This window comes from the organism of the source record quoted next (assembly GCF_019968955.1).
Source record: "MAG: Porospora cf. gigantea A chromosome Unknown PgA_NODE_77_length_45168_cov_344.65, whole genome shotgun sequence".
NCBI lineage: Eukaryota > Apicomplexa > Conoidasida > Eugregarinorida > Porosporidae > Porospora > Porospora cf. gigantea A.
In genome coordinates, this window is record NW_027151897.1 from 1 (window position 1) to 16,958 (window position 16,958).

Sequence of the window (16,958 nt, forward strand, 5' to 3'; positions counted from 1 at the left end):
GGCGTTCAGACAGAAGCTGGCCATCGCACTTACGGACGCTCAACGACCAACGGAGGAAGAATTTCCCGTCATTGAGTGGCCAGATCCTCCCTCTCTTGAGTGCGTTCCGACAATGTTGGCCCCATACATACCCATAAATGCCATGCAGTATAGGCAGAGCGCTGACAGAGAAAGGGTGAAGACTCTAGTTCAGTTGGAGCTTTGGGCTTCGACGACGCTACCGACGGATTCGCCGACAACGAGGTTCATCCGCCAGGTCAAGCAGAAAATCTTAGAAGAGAGAAAACAAGAGAACGAGGTTAATCCTCCATGCCAAGACCCCTGCGAGAGCACTGATGAAGCTGGACTCACTGATGCCGAGCACGAGCACGAGCACACTGACAAAGTTGCAGAGCGCCTCGCACAGATGAAACGTCGACTGCTGCGGAAGCTGGAGCAGCACCGGGAGAGCAGAGCGGAGCAGAAGGAGACCCACACGAAGCCACTGCGTTCGCAGAAATCGCAGTCGAAGAGAAAGTTGAAACGAACTTCGGCAACCGGCACGGCCGGTCCGCCAAAGTCGTCAACCTCATCAAAGTCGTTATCCCCATTAAAGTCGTCATCCCCATCAAAGTCGTCATCCAAACACTGGGTTCTTCCACCAGACGCACCAGATCCAGATCCACCAGACGCCCCAGATCCACCAGACGCCCCAGATCCACTTCCCACACCGACCCCAATCCTGGAGGAAAAGCCCGCCCTAATCCCACAGCCCTCTCTCCGTTCTCTGCGCCCGTATTCTCGACGCGGCCTCGCTCCGATCCGAGCCTCCTGCGAGCCAGTTCCAGTCGGATCTATCAGGGTGTGTGAACTAACGTCTTGTGGATCTTCAGTATAAAATCCTCATATATGCTTATCCGTCAGATCAGTAGGACTGAAACCGGCACCTTACTGCTGGGGTCACTTCCGTCAGTGGTAGAACGCTTCTGGACCATCGTGGCGACCAAACATGAACGTAGAGATGGGTGCTCCTGCACCTTCATGCTGCCCTTAGAGGACCAAGCCACTCTGAACAGCACTCTTCTTAACTTCGTGCGCAAGCATCCAATCATGTCAATATCCGACAACCGGCGCGTGGTCGACTGCATCGTCGGCTCACCTTGTGAACTATCAGACCGAAGACATCTCTCCCGGATGCTGCAGTCCGAAAATATGGCTGGGACGCTACCGCCAATGTTGGATGACGCTCATTTACATAGCCCCTGGGCGACTGAATGGACATTGAAACAGCGCGCTCTCTTCGCGAGAGACCCAACCGCTTGTGACCGGCCGTGGAGGGGCCTGCTAGAGCTTCGTTCGTTGTGGGAGGAGTTTGAGCGCCTGGGTAAGGCGGGCCTTTACACAGCGCTGGAGATGGCGTTCTTGGAGGCAATCAACAGCCCTAGTGGCGAGTTGGAACCCGCTGAGGTGATATTACAGAAGAACCGGGATCTTACAGTGTACTTATCCCATATAGGGCGGCTCGACACCTCAGAAGGGGCGTATGCCGTTCTGGCGGCCTTCCTCGGCATTAGCCGCCTACTAATGTCGAAGAATTTGACGGGGGAGGAGCTGACAAGCGCCTGGTCGCGTCTTGGCATTTTGAGTGCACAGCGAGGCCTCCGCGAGCCGATGAAGCGTGTCGGAGGCACGACTGACACAATGGAGTGCTGCAAGAACGTTGCCTTGAGAGTGGCTGAGGTTCTGGGAAACGACCTGTACGTAGGCCCCAATCACGTGGGCAAGCAGGGCATGCTGGATATCGCTCGCGGAGCGCGCATTCGAGACCCAGACTTCCTGCTGGATCTGGAGAATATGGAGGCCGTAGCGAATGACACTCGAAGCCGCTGCAAAAACGATCAAAAGGTTCAAGTTTTCCGAACCGTACCCCAAGCAGCGATGCACGATTTTCTATCTGCCGGGCGCGTCGTGGATTTGAAGGAGGTCTGGAAGATGGCGAGGCCTCATATGCTCGGGTCACTGCGCGACTTGCTGGTCCAACATACTCCTGTGGGCAAGCTAGACCGCGTGAGCTCACGAAACTTGGTTATGCGCAACATGCCCCTAGGGCTGATAAAGGCTCTTCGACATATGGGTCCGGACGGTGCCGCCCTCAGCCTCTACATCTGCGCCATCGTTCTCCAGCAGCTCGGATCCATTCTGAACATGTACTACAACCAAAGCGTCCTGTACCACGGCTTACTCCAGACCCGGTTGGCGGGTCAAGCTCAGAAAGTGCTGGATTTTGGTTTGTGGTCGGAACGTGCTGGGCAGTTGGCCTTGGCAGTCGCCCTTGAGCGTGACGACCCGTGGCTGGAGAACATCCTTAACTTGATGGTCAGAGATTCCCGTCATCAGACTGCACAAGGCACTACTCTGTCTGACGCAGACGTCTATGTGAACAGTATTATCAGGATGAAGACTGCTGTCGAGGAGGCGCGCATCGTCCTCAGTCTGGTGGATAGCACTGATTGGGGCCAGAGTGCCGCTTGTGACATGCGGTTACTTGACGAGTTCCTCGATGTCATCACGAAGAAGGTCTCGTTTCGTCAGCTTCCATCCCCTTTTTGGAAAATCAACGATGCCAGCGCAACAAGCAGTGCTCTCTGTATTTATGAGGACGCTTATAACCTTGCTATGACGACGAAGTTCCCAAACCAGGTCGACGTGGGTGAAAAATCGTACGGTGCGAAGACCGCAGCTGAGCAGAGTTTGCCAACAGATCAGAACATACCCAGCGTGGTGAGACCTTCCAGCAAGTTCCCCATTCGGCTGGAGAGAGGTCACACGTGCGCCTCGCGTTGCGAGCGCTTCATTCTCGGCGAGCTGACCACGACGTCCATCAGGTCTCGACTAATCAACCCTCACAACACTCGATGCTAATTTCCCTTCACACAAGGGGGCGTATGAAGGAAAGATATGCTCGGCATCTATATCTGGGTGAATTCATTTGTGTATGAATGCGTATCAAGAAACTCGATTTCGCCGAAATCTAATGACTCACTCAACCGACTCAACCGACTCCATCAACAACTATTTATTGATGAAGCAAATTCGGTTTGATCGCCTCTGCAGATGTCTGGAGGACTACTTGGAATCATTGCGCGGACACGTGAGAACCAATGAGCTGACACACAGAACACGACCACTCCTCAAGTCTCGCCTCCGATTTTTCCAGCCAACTGGATCTATAACCCGCAGCACGGCTACGTGCCGGGGCCCGCCAAATCTTTGGGATACCTGCGACGATCTAAGACGACGACTTCTTCTTAGCGCGTGACGTTTTGGTTTTCTGTGAGGGTGCTAGTGAGATGCCAGTGTCACAGTCAGTTGGATCTAGTCGAGGGAGGGCCAGGGGGCCTTCCATAGAATCTGTGACGAGCAGGCCGTCGGCTTGTTTCACGTGCGTTGCAGCAGAACTTGTGGATCCGGCGCCCAAACTGTCCGTTTCTTCCAGAAGCACTGCTTCCAACTCCGCCTCCTGCTTCACCTCATAACGACAACAGGATAGCATAGAATTCACAAAATAGATGCGAGAGGAATCTTATGTGTCGTTATGCTGCAAATTAGTCAAGTTTGACGACATGTCGGACGGCATCAGCGATGCTCAGCGGTTGCATGCAACGACTGGCCGACTCCTCCAATTCCGGCGTGGCCGCAGAATACGGCCTGCACTGGATTAATCGCCATTTATTCCTCAGGCTATGGACGACATCGTCATTCCCCGAAAGAGCAAAAACCGCCTCCAAGGAGAGAAAACCGTTTCTGTGAGCGATGTCGACCGACCTGCTAAAAGAGTGAAAGTGGATTACCGTAGCGCGTATGCTATGCTACCCACAGGGCCTACGGTCGCCACAGAAGAGATTTCTGACGACACAAAATCCGAATCTTTCCCCGAATCTAGGAGCCCTCTTCGCAGATCGCAAAGACGAACGCGTTCTACAAGGAACCGCGCATCGTCCGGCTCTCTGGGGTTCAAGGCGGGTGACACAGTCCGACTTCCAGGGCAATACGAGACCTACGTGCTGTCTCACGTTTTGAAGTCTTTGAAGAAAGTGTTGCTCACTAGGTTGACATCTACTGGGGTGTCGCGGTTCGCGTCTGATCGAATCTGGATCCCTGCGACCACGGCGCTGCTGCAGGCAGAATGGGCGCCTGAAGGAGGGAGCTGCTCGGCTCCTGCAACCACGAAGCCGGTCTCACGTCCAACGCAGGTGCCACCCCTAATCGAGGTGGGCACCGCTTGTAGATTCTGTAGGGTGTGTGGACTGGAAGTCCGGTACGGGCGCGAGTGTGTGCGATGTAGTGACGAGTTCCATCTGTCGTGCTTGCAGAGCGTCTTCTTATCGGCAGGTTCGCCTTGGGTCTGTTGGACCTGCCGTGAATGCGGGTTTTGCCAGCAGCCTCTGTCACAAACCCCGTACGTCGGAGTTAGTGTTCTAGGACACTCCTTCGAGCGCCCCGACGACTCCGCCAGCCCTCTGGACGCTCTCAGGAGCGCACTACCCACCTCCTCTCCACGCCACCCCGGCTCCCTGCCAGCGCCCGAGGTAGCCCGTGGCGACCCGTCAGGGCTGGACGCGGAGGTCCCGCGTGGTGTTGCCGCCACCCGCGTGGCCCTGCACCTGATCAAGACTTATAACGTGCCGGTGCGTTGTCGGCCGGCCTTGGAGGTGGGGACGGCAGAGCGTCGAGTCTGGTGTGGGGAGTGCGGGGTCGCTGCGCATGGCATCTGTTGTCCCAGACCCCTCCCAAATCTGTACCCTTCACGTGAGTACAAGACTCACTTCTTACTTAGTCGTGTGGAAGTGCTATTCGTGTGTTAAATGCTCTGTGTGTCAGGCCACGAGCGCCACCAACAGCGAGTGGGGACCAGGATTTGAGCACTGTTCGCGGTGTTTCCACCTCCTGTTGAACGGCCGGCTGTGTGCGAGCTGCAACTACGAGGTGGATCCCCGCGAGGGCTCTCATTGCGAGGTGTGCCACATTCCTTCACACTACGGTTGCTCTGCCGCCCTAAAGACTCGAAGGAGGTGTAGCGCATGCGCATCCAGAAGTGCCAGCACGAAACTAAAGCAGGCCGTTCTCGCCTGCATTGTACACGACGTCCATAAGGAGTTCTTATTCCTTCCACCCAGCGGTCATGTTCAGTACTGGTCGGTGATTCAAGGGGGCGGGACGAGCTTGACTGAACTGAAGAAAGGAGTGGAATACGGCGAGATCACGGACTCTACAGGTTTTTTGAACCGAATCAATAGAATGACAAGTGACGCCATGACCTGTCATATGCCCAACTCCGCTATCTGGAAGCACGCAAACGACCTTCAGCAATTCGCGGTCCGCTTGCTGGGAAAACTTTTCCCCGAGAGTCCTCCCAATCAAGTGGCAGCGGAGGAGGTGAACCTTAGAACGTGGACAGCCAACGCCGACATATCTCTCGGAGTGCGAATGGCGTGGATAGGTGCGCCAGTCGCCGACACCCGCATCGCCACGACACTTAGGAGTCGTCTTGATGCCTTTACCGCGCTACACAGGCCGCAGACGCCCCATCCCTTCCACCCAGCGGGGTTCATGATGTCTGGGTGTGATGGTCTATCTCGAATCATGCCTGGCATGGGGTGCGTACCTGCTCCAGGCAGATTACCAGTCGGTTACCCGCCCGTGGGTGCCTGTTTGGGCTGGGGAACCGCAAATTGGGGATGGGACGCTCACATTCCGTGGCGGCCTCCCGTTCCAACTCGGACGTTCGCTGAGGACTCTCACCCTTTCTACCTGCCTCCTACCGGTACACGGCAACCGACTGACCTCTCAGGAGTCAAAGCTGCAGCCACTTCGGCTGTTGAACCCTGCCAGCACTCGTACAGCCTGGTCTGCGTTTGCTGTGGAGCGGAGGTCCCCGCTCACAGCTTCGCGGACCTGCGGGACATAGCCCATATTCCAGAAGTGGAGACTTTGCCGTTCGCTTGCGTCGATTGTCGTGGAAGCTCTCCCCCCGTGCAGCAAGTGGTTAGCCCGCTGCTCTCTAGTCTGGGCGTAATCCGTCTGGCGTTACTCCTACAACGGCTGACCCTTCAACAGACGGGCATAGCCTGGCTGACGGCCCTTGTCGAGTGCTCTCCGTTCAACTTCCTCCGTCGGCTCTCGCTAAGCGAGGTGCCTTACCGGGAGCTATTCTCCATACAGCCAACTGAAGACGAAGCGCTTCACGGCGAATATATCCGACGGCTGGATAAGGAGCCGTCGGTGGACGCGTTGTTGGCCCATGAAGCTTCCAGCTTTTCAAACTTGCACGCCTGTCACAATGCCAAGTTGCAACTGGAAAGGCTGGTGGCCGAGATTAGCAGATGCCGGTTCAATGTGCTCGTGCGCCTGCAGCGTCAAAATCTGCCGCCCAGACAACTGGCCGTGAACGTAGCCGCGATTGAGGCGCTGAAGGTATGGACGCCGCCTACGCCACAGGTACCCGCCCGAGTGCCCTCGTGCTACACCTCCACGGGCACATGCAACGCTTGTGGTGTGGCAGGCCGACTAGTGGTTGGAGAGCACCTAGAATGCTACATCCAATCTCGAAGGCAGTTTATCACAGGTCCGTTCCTCGTGGTCACCGAAGAGACGAGCTGGACGCCTCGGACCCTGACCCCTAAGACCTCCGCCATCCCGACCTTTCTTCCGTTGGCATCAGAGCAGTTCCCTCTTGTGGAAGCGGGACTCACCGCCTTGTCTGATGAATCCGCGGCACGTATTCTCCCGGCCTTGCTATGGAAGCCAGACTTGCCCCAGGACCTCCCCAACGGGCTGACTGTGGTGTCCATCGGTGACCTGCCCGTCAAAATCGGCGGAGTGGCGGTTTGTTGTCCCTTGGTGGTCAGACGCCGCCTTCCTCCGGGAGAACTGAGCCCGGTGGCACGCTTGCCACCAGACCTCGACTTTCTCGAGCTGCACGTGGACAAAGCAGAAGTCTCCTGCACATCATTTAAGGGACAGGAGACTGTGAAGATAACGTTCACCTCTTTGACCAACTGCAGCATCGCTCTTGAAGCCTTTTGCCAAATGGTCTACGACGGCGAGAAGATTGGAGCATCACCTGACCCTATGGCTCTCTTGGAAGAGGTCTGGATCCCCAGCACGCTCGTCGGTTTGGTCATCCGTAAGCTGGCCAGCAAAGACGCCCTGCAGGCCGCTCTGCGCAGATTTCGGCCTGACCCTGTCCGCTCATCTTCTCTTGGGGGGATGCACGGTGCCTCCCTGTTGCCTGACGCCGGATCTCCCATCTACAGAGCTCGTGCAAAGACCCGCCAGCGGCAATTGCTGGAGAAGTGCCTGCAGGCAAGTCCGGCCGACGTCCAGTGCAGCAGCTGGCTGGAAGCCCGTGTGGTGGTGGGCCTCTCGGCAATTCACGGCCTCGGGCTGTTTGCCCAAACTCCCATCTTGAAGGACGAGCCCATAATCGAATACGTAGGTGAGCTCATACGTGGCGCCATATCTGACGTGCGTGAGTCGTGGCTGTCCCTTGAGAGCGTAGACGCCTCCTGCTACATGTTTCGGCTCGACGACGAATGGGTTGTCGACGCAACTCTGAAAGGGAATCGGGCCAGGTTTATAAACCACAGCTGTTCACCTAACTCTCTGAGCTTAGTGACGACCGTCAGCCAGAGCCAGGGGAAGCGCATCGTGATATTTGCCAAGGAAGACATCGCTGCGGGGACGGAGATCACGTATGACTACCAAGTGGGTTCGAGGAAACCTCATCACGCAGTTTAGTATCGAAGCCGAAACGAACAAGATAGTTTGCCACTGCAAAGCACCCAACTGCCAAGGACGGATGAACTGAACGTGTGTCTCCTAGTCCTCTTTGTTGTCCCTGCGCGACTTCGCATAGTAGTAGCCCGCTTGCAGAACAGGGACGATGTTGGAACCAAATGCAATCACGTGTCCGGCCTGGATGTATGTGAGTGCGACAACCCACCAGAACTACCGAGTCGTCGACCTCCGCTGCTGTGGTAATGATTCTCGCCAGATTCCCAAGTGCTGCGCCGATGAAGGGCACGACTGAGAGCGTGCCCAGAGACTTAAGCCGGTAGGTCACTATCAACTGCGGGACTCGTCCCGCTGCGCCCAGTTGACTGGGAAGAATTCCGAGCAGCCACAGATGTCTGTCTGGCACGCGATACATGACTGTAAGCAGTCCGATCCACGTCATCGCCCCACTAATGAGTCTACTTGGTTTCGAAGAGTAGATCCACATCATACAGAGAAGCATGACCAATTGGATCCCCACAAGGCCAGACTCTGCCCAAGACGTCCCTGATAGGCCCTGCCTCAGACAGTATGTGATGTACATGCTTTGAGAGATAACGCCTACCGCAACAGCAGCCTCCGAAACGCCGCGTGCGGATTTGGCAGCCCAAACAGCGTACAGCTGGGGGAGCTGAATCACTGCGGCGCCCAAAATGACGCCTGTGTTAAGAGCTGACAACACGAGCTGCATGGCGATGATCAGACATTCCCACCACTCGCAAGCACCTTTCTGTGAGGTTCAAGCGTAACAAGGAGGTTGCGCAGCTGTCCGACATAAGGCAGATTATGTTACTAATTTCAAAAGCCACGTAGTCTTTGGACGCCCGCCTTTCACCACTTTAGGTCTGAGTGAGTGACTGCGTTTTCTGGCGGCTTCACGACCCTCGGTTCCAGTCGAGGAAGGGACACCGAGCGCCTTGTGAGTTCTGTGCATAGAGGGTCAGCATGCTGTCGGGCTGTGGTTAGGACCACGGACTTCATGCAGTCCAAGGGATGCCCAAGGCTTTTCAACAGTATGCCGTGCGCCCCGCCGTTGACACAGCCCCTTGGGCATGCCATAAGCTCTAGATAGGCAGCGGAGGTGGTGGTCAACTTCCTAAGCAGTGTGTTCACGTTCCGGAGGCCGTACCCCACGATTCCCGTTTTAGACGTCAATTTACCGTCCTCGTGTCTGCCTGCCCAGGCGAGGTCCCACAGATCGCTGTTTTTTCCTTGCACCGAATGTACGGATGTTGATTCGGAGAGGGCCACGTACTCCGCGAAGCCGCCGGAGGCGAAGTGGTTGGGGACAAATACTGGGACTTTGGAGAGGCACTTCCCCCAGTGGATGTAGTTTGGTTGGGAGTCGGCAGTCTTGGGCGATGGGGGCTTCCTTTTGAATAGGCCTCGGCGTGGCTCCACTTTGAACTTCCAACCGTTGTCTGCTGCTGGCTCGATAAGATGCAGTAGGTGCAGTACCTCCAGCAGCTCATTTGCTCCCAGCACACAGTTGACCTCTGGCTGTCCCTCAACATAGTACTCAGGTCGCAGGGCCTCTAGCTTCTTATCGTAACAAGGTTGCACGCTGACTACATGCATTTGCGATGGTAAAAGATGGCTCATCGCTCGGGCCAAGGCAGCTCCAAGCATGGGCCTGTGGAAAACTCCAGAGAAATGAGCCGATCGCACATCTCGCCGGACAACCTCATGCACAACCCGACCGAAGATCGCCTGTGCCGAGGGAGAGGTCGAGAGAAGACCCAGGTCCGCGGGATCCCCGGTCTTCTCCATCATACACACCAAGCCTGGGCAATGCGAGCTCACCACCTTCTCCTCTGTCACCCGAGACTCCTCCACGAGCGCCAGCGCCTCACAAGGTGTGAAGTCCATTACGTAGCACCCATCGGGAAGAGCATCGCAGAGCCGAGCCAAAAAGACCATAGGTTCGAGCCCGAAGAAGCTAGCCAACGCGCACAGGCTGTGGGTCGCCAGGCCGAACACCGTGACGAGAACCTCCGCCTCAACGAATCGTCCGCTACGCAATGCACAACGGGAGACGACCTGCGCACTCACAATGTCGGCGACGAGCTTTGCACTCTGGGCCTCCAACAGTACGACCTCTGCAGTAGTGACGCATCCGGAACAGGCGAGGCAGTCATTCAATCGGACTCGGGCCGGTCCTTGGGGATCGGACTTGATGAGGTCCGGTCGGATATCTCTCTTCAAAACTTCCTGTTCCGGTTGCTCCTCGAATAGGGGGACGACGCATTCTTGCGAGGCTTCTAAAAAGTCGTTTAGGTCGCCCAGCTGTATGCCGGAGGTGAACATTTCCCGTTTTTACACGACACCGGCACTATTGAGTGAATTATACGATGCAACTGTCAAAGCACAGTTTGAGTTCTGGTAGTTCTCCGTCGCGACCCAGGAAGTCTCGTCCTCCAGCGGAATTTGCAGAGCTTTCCGATGTCATTCACATGTCAAGATCACCAGCGATATCTCCAAAGAGGGCACGCAACACTACACAGATAGGCTTGGACGGGTTTCGTGGCAAGAACGACTTCAGAAGTCCAATGAGTGAGTGGGGCTCCCGCGTTCCGAAAATACAACCTGAGCGTGCAGAGGCTCCCTCCTCTGCGAAAATCCCCTCGGTTACAGCGCCCTCGCCTTCTGCTGAGCCCCTTCCAGGCACGGCCGTGTCAGATAGTGAGGGGCTGTCTGAAGTGGACACTCCTGGGCCGGCTGACTTGTATATTAAAACTGAGAGTATCAAGGCAAGAATGGCGTCGTTGGCCAGCTCATCGCTTCCCACCCCGCAGAGGAGTCTTGCTTCATCTCTGAGGTTGGGACGACCGCGGAGACGACGGTCTGACACGGACAATCCTTACCTGCTACCTGGTCATGTCTTTGGAACTATCGACCCGAGTCGGCGTATCGTCGACATCCAGGCGGAGAAAAGATCCACTGAGATGCAGTTCCAGCTGGAAAAAGCGCTGGCCCAGAATGAGTACTTAGTGCAAGTCCTGGACGCGTATGAGGGGTGAGTGTAGCTAAAGGGTGACACAGAAATGAAAAGAAGTTTTCGAAAACAATCGACAGCTTCAGACGCACTCAATCGGACCACGAATCTGATACTCGCAAGTTCCAAGCCACTGTGAATGCGGCCGCCAAGAAGATCCATCTGCTGAAAACTCAGCTCTCAGCCAGCCAACAAGGCTGTCGGGATCTAGCACAAGAATTTTCCCGACAGCAGGAAAAATTTGATAAGTTGCAGGACGCCGCAAGGCTGAGTAAGGAGTCAGAGAACAAATTTCAAGGACAGGTGCTGCAGTACGCCGAGGTTCAGTCCGAGCTGGTGTCGGAAACCGAGCTATTGAGAGACCAGATCCGCAGTCTACAACTGGAATCATCGGAGAATGCGCAGACGAACAGGCGAGAAGTCGACGACCTGCGCCGTGCGCTCCGAGACGAGCGGCAAAGGACGGAGACGCTTCGCGGTGAGCTGCTCATCATGTCTGAGAAGCACAAACTCGCTTGCGGCTCGGCAGAGTCGTTGCAACAGCGTCTACAGGAGCTCACCACCGCTCTGCATGGCCTGGAAGATTTGAAGGCCCGGCATGACACCTTAAACGAGGAGCTCTACGAGTCCAAAAAATGTATCACCCGATATCAGTCGGAGGTCGTACAGGCGGAGGCCGACAAAGCTCGGCTGACAAAGGAAGTGGGTACTCTGACGGCCGAACTGTTTGACTTGGGACAACGAGTGCATGTGCAGGAGTCGCTTCAGCGCCAAGAGCGTGTCGAGTTTACATCACCCCACAAGCGTAGGGGTCGGCTGGTCCTTCACACAGTTAACGTTTTCCCTCGGGGAAATTCCAGACGCTTAGGGGATCACAACGCTTTCGCTTCTAACCTTCAAGGATCTGGTTGCAACCTGGGACCGCGACCGCCGTCTGCGCGAACGACTACGGACACGACTGCGTTGGAGTGGACGGTAATGGATCAGCTGCAGCTCTCAAACGAGCGGGACCAGCTGCAGGTCGAGCTCTCTCGTGGGAAAGGTCACAGTCGCAGTGGTCAGGAGCTGGAACGCAAGAAGTCGATAGGCAAGCGTTTGGACGCAATCGACCTGAAATTGCGCCAGCATCGCCGACCATTGTGAGCATGTTGATTAGTCGAGACCACCGGCCTCTTCATACAAACCTGATGGACGTCGTGGTCAGCTCGCCGAGAATGAAGCGCTCGCAACGCGAGGCGCACGTGTGACCTCTCCCCAGCCGAATGGGGAACTTGCTGGAAGGTCTCGTCACGCTGGGCAGATCTGTTGGCAAACTCCGCTCAGCTTCGGCAATTTTCTGATGGACATCGGAAGTGTCCGGACTCCAATCAGGAATCTCAGGCGCACTGTCCCTGAGAGAAGGTATCATACACTCGATCTCGATTTGCTGCCGGCGGCAGTGGAGAGAGTGCAAGGTGTGGAGCTGTCGCTGAGCATTCTTATGGAGAGCACAGCCCTTCTCGCAGGCGTTTCCCGCAACGCATTTGGAGCACTTCTTCTTGTGAAGGTCGTATCGTGTTAAGCACCTTTTCCAAGTCGGCTGCGGAACCAGACCCGGCTGGATATCCTTGACTGCTCGCAACACCTTATCCAGTTCCTGCCAATCCCTTGCCGCAGCTTTGCCCCAGTCGGTGTTATCCGCCACTCGAATCACCTGCATACCTGCCTCGATAGCACCTCTCATAAGATCTATGCAGTGGGTGTAGATCGCCTCCTTTGATATTGTTGAGTCCATGAAGTTTGCTTCGGCAGTCATTGGGTACAACGAATCTATGAGTGAGATCATGAAGTCCTTCGGCGGTGCATAGTTACCGATGCGGTCCAACCAAATGCCGAGATGCAATGCCATGCTGGCCGACTTCGCACACTTGGAGCGACAAAGCAAGTCGTAAACCACGGTCTCCGCGAAGCCAATGTTCTGAACTGAGTGTATTAGCCGGCATAGTACCGCACACACGTTATCTCTGAAAGTGCTATCCCGGACTTCTTCCAGAAAATCCAACGGCAAGTTCCGCAGAATGCCCAACAGCGCGACGTTTGACCGCGAAACGGAGTGCGCGCGTACCTGGCGCTCCTGGGTTTCTTGTGGCAGGCGCTCTGAACGAATGTGCTCCCAAAAGTCTCGGAACTCTAGTGTGCCTGCCTTGAGTTTCCCATGTAGACCTGGGGTCTTCGAGGCCGGCACAGTACCCCACAGCTTGGTTCCTACACTCACCACGCTCTGGTTTTCAAGACGCTCCGAGAGTGCACACAACTGGTCGAGCGCATGGGAAAACTCCGCCGGTTTTGGAGCCGTCCCAACAGCGAGGCGCATCAACAAGGCGTCGGTCTCGTTTGCTGGAGGGTCAATCGGGGCCTCGAGAGGCCTCGAGCCGAAGACAATGCGCGCTATCTCTGCGAAAGCATGGCAATTCACCTCGCCGAAGTCCTTTGAGCTAGAGGGCGGATCCGTCGACTGTGCATGAGCGATCTTCTCGAGCCGGTTCCACCCGGCTATCGCTTCTGCCAAACAGATTTCCGTCGCGAACAGAAGTCGACTGATGCCCACGAAAGCAGTGATCACTGCTTCACAGCCGCCCGTCGCCGTATCCAAACATTCCTGGTGGGCATGATATAGCATCAGTTGCAGGTTGTAATCTTTTTGCCCGAGGGACTCATAAAAAGCAAGGTTGAGGGCCAATCGTAGACCCTCGATTCCTCGACTTTTATGCAAATCGGGCAGCGATCTGAATTCCAATAAGGCTCGCTGGTGACAATTTCCATGGACGGGGTTTGCAGCGAAGAGTGCCCGCTGCACCAAGTCCCAGTCACAGAGCCAGAGCATCCTTACCCCCATGAAGAACCCCACGTCCAGAAGATTCGCGATGTGAGGCTTCAGTGTCGAATGCTCGAACAGGGACCTCGTGAATCGGCAGTCCATCATCCGAGATGGGTTTTTCACCAGTGCAGCCAGCACCCTTACGGCATCCACCCTGTCGATTGGGTTGTATTCCTGGATAAATTTGCCTACAGCGTCGTTCAAAAGTGTCTGGGTCTTCGCGGGTGGGATAAAATCAATACTCTCCTCATCTGCAAAACGGCAGAGTCCCGCGCACAATGTGCTGTATCCTCAAGTAACTCCCGCCTCACGTATAGAAATCCACTAGCAGAGAGCCCAAACGGATTCCTGTAGGTTTGCAGGATGTCGAGATGTTCAATCGCATGTTTAGAAGCTATTGGCATGAAAAATCGAAGCGAGTATTCATGAAAACACAGGAGCGCCATCTAATAGCTGTGATGATGTCTATTAATCTCGTTGTGTAGGTGAGTGGTCGAACCAAGGCCCCACTTCTGAATGCATACCCGCGCGCACCGGCAAAATACGTAATTCACACGTCTGGATGCACTGAGATTCATGTTCCCGAACTGGGTGTTTACTGGCCGTCTATTCGCCGGCCTTGGAGGGATCCTCTCCTCGGTCGAGGCTGTCGACAAGCCGCCATCTTTTTTTTCGGAAGACTTTTCCCAATGGCTGCAGAGCCGGCTCCGTGCTCCCGTCGCCATTCCTGCTCACCGACTTGCCAACAGCGCCCCGCTGTGCGGGGCTAAGTACGTCGTGAGCATGCTAGACATAGGGCCGCGAGATAGCTGGCTGGGGCTGGACGTTACTGAAGTGGCTGTCAAGTGGGCGCCGAATATGTCGCCTGAAGAGGTGAGCCCCTGGGATTACACCAACAGGAATGCGTCCTGCGACATGAGTTCGCAGTAATCGTTTACTTGAATCAGGCTGTCAAGCAGGCATCGTTCGGACGATCCCCAGTGGTTTCTGCATTGGGGTGGGGAAGCGTACATCGCAGTGGAGCTATCATTCTTGAGCGGCTCAAGGGGAGCAACCTCAGAGCGCCGTTGATATGTGATGGCGTGTCGGCGGAGCGTTGGTTACCCAGGCCGCACTTGCGACTTTTCTATACACTGACTTGGGCGGTTCAGATGGCTGAAGCCATCACACTTGTGCATGATGCTGGAGTACTGCATGGCGACATCAAGCCGGAGAATTTCGTCTTCGCCACTACACCAGATTACGATAACGTTGGGTTGCTGGTCATGATTGATTTCGGAGCTGCCATAATATCCGAAACAGCACTGCGAGAACCCGTAAACAAGAAGGGGACACTGCCATATTCATCCCCGGAACACATCCTGTCCTTCGAGATCTACCAGTCGACATTATGCGCTCCAGGCTCAGTCAACCCTGACGAGGAGGAGGACGAGGAGGCGCTAAGCATCCTGGACGAACTGACCACATGCGAGCTGACGGTTGACGTCGAAGACGGCACTTCTAGGAGGAGCTCCTCAGGTAATTTGGATCACGAGAGGCACGCACTGCATACAGCAATAAGAGAGGGTAAGTCGGATGTGTGGAGTTTCGGGATCCTGCTTCGGGAGTTGTTCGATACTTCGGGTGATTTCAGACTGTTTGAAGATTTTTCGCCCACAGAAGTCGTACAGGAGATGAATAAGACATGCGTCCCTCTGGTAACGGTCCCTGAGAGCCTGATCACATCTATGGCTCATGACATCCAGACAGCTATTTTCCTAAACGCCGTGATTTCATCAGTGGACGACCCTCACGAGACGGCCATCGAGACTCAAAAGCTCGTGTCCAGGTGGGTTTCTGCTTCGGCCACCGCAAGCCATTTGTTAGTGCGGACCATTCGCAGATGCCTTCGGAGAAGAGCAGAGGCCCGGCCTCGAATGCAGGACGTCTGGTTGCAACTTCAAACCGCCTTGGAAGTGGTCACGTGGTCGCTTAAGGAGTGTGACCTGCTCCCGCACACCATCAACATGTGAATAAAAATAATACCTAAAGAGACCAAAACTAGCACATTACTAAACGATGCCATCACTGGGCTTCGTCGGATACGGGCTTCGCGGAGGTCTAATGCACGACTTCTCCAAGGTGGAAGGGGTGACGGTGGCTGCTCTGTGCGATAGTAACCCTGCAGTCCGTCGCAGATTTGAGAAGTCCGGAGATCTTCACAATGTGTTCGGAAACATTCTCGTCACTGAATCTTACGACGAGTTGATGTCGCAACCGCTGGACGCTGTCGTGGTCCTCTCACCAGACAACTACCATTGGGAGCACGCAACTAAAGCCCTGGAGGCCGGGAAGCATGTATACGTAGAAAAGCCCCTCGCCATAAGCGTGGAGCAGTGCGACTCGATCCTTTTGACGGCGATGAGGTGCCGTCGCAAGCTGTTCGTGGGCCACAACATGAGGTACTTTCCCGTCATCAAGCGAATGAAGGAGCTCTTGGATGGCGGGGTAATTGGTGTCATCACGAATGCCTGGTGCAGGCACTTCGTCGCCTACGGAGGCGAGGCCTATTTCAAGGACTGGCACTCTGAGCGATGCAACACCACAGGTCTCCTACTACAAAAGGGCGCTCACGACATCGACGTGATTCATTGGCTGTGTGGGGCATACACAACGAGTGCTGTGGGCATGGGGCAGCTAGCAGTGTTCAACCAGTGCGAGCGTCGTAAAGCTGAAGATAGAGCAGACTTCTCTCAATTCGGGTCGCCAGACCTGTGGCCCCCTACAGAGCAGAAAGGGTGCTCACCCGTCATCGACGTCGAGGACTCCAGTATGATGCTCATGACGCTGACCAACGGAGTTCAAGCCAGCTATCAGCAAGTGATGTACTCTCCGGACTCATGCCGCAACTACACGTTCATCGGCCAACAGGGCCGGATCGAGAACATCGGCGACGGCGACGGGGCTGAGATACACATCTACACTGACCGGCACTGTAACTTCGGCCGTCCAAATCGATTGGAGACTGTGGTAGCCCCTCAGGGGGCCCATTCCGGTGCAGACCCCATGATCGCTAGGGAATTCGTCGGAGTCATAACAGGCAACATTGACCGGCCCCTGACTGATCCCGTGGCTGCTCGGATGGCAGTAGCCGCAACGTGCGCCGCGACGCACTCGCTGAGAGTGTCGAAGGCAACGGAGAAGGTGGAGCCCCTGGGGGCAGAGATTCTAGAGTATTACTGTACAGGCCAGCGTTGTTTGTGATGTTTCAAATTGATCACCGATGCAGCGCTGATGCCGCTGTGATGCACC

General features: G+C 55.5%; 9 protein-coding genes across 14 annotated transcripts; 5 read left to right on the top strand and 4 right to left on the bottom strand.

Annotated features, from left to right (window-relative positions):
* Positions 1-888: 888 nt before the first annotated feature.
* KVP18_000356 (uncharacterized protein) lies at positions 889-2,901 on the top strand (the record flags this gene model as incomplete). The annotated part of the gene is made up of 1 exon (XM_067956005.1): positions 889-2,901. The coding sequence occupies one exon, from the start codon at positions 889-891 to the stop codon at positions 2,899-2,901; it is 2,013 nt and encodes a 670-aa protein (XP_067806321.1).
* Positions 2,902-3,268: 367 nt separating this feature from the next.
* On the bottom strand, positions 3,269-3,532 carry KVP18_000343 (uncharacterized protein; the record flags this gene model as incomplete). The annotated part of the gene is made up of 1 exon (XM_067955871.1): positions 3,269-3,532. The coding sequence occupies one exon, from the start codon at positions 3,530-3,532 to the stop codon at positions 3,269-3,271; it is 264 nt and encodes an 87-aa protein (XP_067806299.1).
* A 190-nt stretch (positions 3,533-3,722) lies between these two features.
* On the top strand, positions 3,723-7,849 carry KVP18_000352 (uncharacterized protein; the record flags this gene model as incomplete). 3 transcript variants are annotated; one of them, XM_067955963.1, is made up of 3 exons in its annotated part: positions 3,723-4,788; positions 4,817-7,746; positions 7,775-7,849. In XM_067955963.1, the coding sequence occupies 3 exons, from the start codon at positions 3,723-3,725 to the stop codon at positions 7,847-7,849; spliced, it is 4,071 nt and encodes a 1,356-aa protein (XP_067806316.1). The 3 variants fall into 3 exon arrangements, with proteins under 3 accessions (XP_067806316.1, XP_067806317.1, XP_067806315.1); XM_067955964.1 differs by lacking the exon at positions 7,775-7,849 and having other exon boundaries at positions 3,723-4,844; XM_067955962.1 differs by lacking the exon at positions 3,723-4,788 and having other exon boundaries at positions 5,278-7,779.
* An 11-nt stretch (positions 7,850-7,860) lies between these two features.
* KVP18_000358 (uncharacterized protein) lies at positions 7,861-8,506 on the bottom strand (the record flags this gene model as incomplete). The annotated part of the gene is made up of 2 exons (XM_067956009.1): positions 7,861-7,956; positions 7,985-8,506. The coding sequence occupies 2 exons, from the start codon at positions 8,504-8,506 to the stop codon at positions 7,861-7,863; spliced, it is 618 nt and encodes a 205-aa protein (XP_067806323.1).
* A 140-nt stretch (positions 8,507-8,646) lies between these two features.
* Positions 8,647-10,122, bottom strand: KVP18_000359 (uncharacterized protein; the record flags this gene model as incomplete). The annotated part of the gene is made up of 1 exon (XM_067956020.1): positions 8,647-10,122. The coding sequence occupies one exon, from the start codon at positions 10,120-10,122 to the stop codon at positions 8,647-8,649; it is 1,476 nt and encodes a 491-aa protein (XP_067806324.1).
* A 242-nt stretch (positions 10,123-10,364) lies between these two features.
* Positions 10,365-11,953, top strand: KVP18_000354 (uncharacterized protein; the record flags this gene model as incomplete). Its single annotated transcript, XM_067955987.1, has 2 exons — positions 10,365-10,831; positions 10,858-11,953. 2 exons carry the CDS (start codon positions 10,365-10,367, stop codon positions 11,951-11,953), a joined length of 1,563 nt encoding a protein of 520 aa, XP_067806319.1.
* Positions 11,954-11,984: 31 nt separating this feature from the next.
* On the bottom strand, positions 11,985-14,071 carry KVP18_000339 (uncharacterized protein; the record flags this gene model as incomplete). Of its 2 annotated transcripts, XM_067955857.1 has the most annotated exons (2): positions 11,985-13,918; positions 13,945-14,071. In XM_067955857.1, the coding sequence occupies 2 exons, from the start codon at positions 14,069-14,071 to the stop codon at positions 11,985-11,987; spliced, it is 2,061 nt and encodes a 686-aa protein (XP_067806292.1). The 2 variants fall into 2 exon arrangements, with proteins under 2 accessions (XP_067806292.1, XP_067806293.1); XM_067955858.1 differs by lacking the exon at positions 13,945-14,071 and having other exon boundaries at positions 11,985-13,772.
* Positions 14,072-14,243: 172 nt separating this feature from the next.
* Positions 14,244-15,679, top strand: KVP18_000337 (uncharacterized protein; the record flags this gene model as incomplete). 3 transcript variants are annotated; one of them, XM_067955846.1, is made up of 2 exons in its annotated part: positions 14,244-14,540; positions 14,567-15,679. In XM_067955846.1, 2 exons carry the CDS (start codon positions 14,244-14,246, stop codon positions 15,677-15,679), a joined length of 1,410 nt encoding a protein of 469 aa, XP_067806289.1. The 3 variants fall into 3 exon arrangements, with proteins under 3 accessions (XP_067806289.1, XP_067806288.1, XP_067806290.1); XM_067955845.1 differs by having other exon boundaries at positions 14,244-14,597; XM_067955847.1 differs by lacking the exon at positions 14,244-14,540 and having other exon boundaries at positions 14,819-15,679.
* A 46-nt stretch (positions 15,680-15,725) lies between these two features.
* Positions 15,726-16,910, top strand: KVP18_000342 (uncharacterized protein; the record flags this gene model as incomplete). Its single annotated transcript, XM_067955870.1, has 1 exon — positions 15,726-16,910. The coding sequence occupies one exon, from the start codon at positions 15,726-15,728 to the stop codon at positions 16,908-16,910; it is 1,185 nt and encodes a 394-aa protein (XP_067806298.1).
* Positions 16,911-16,958: the final 48 nt, after the last annotated feature.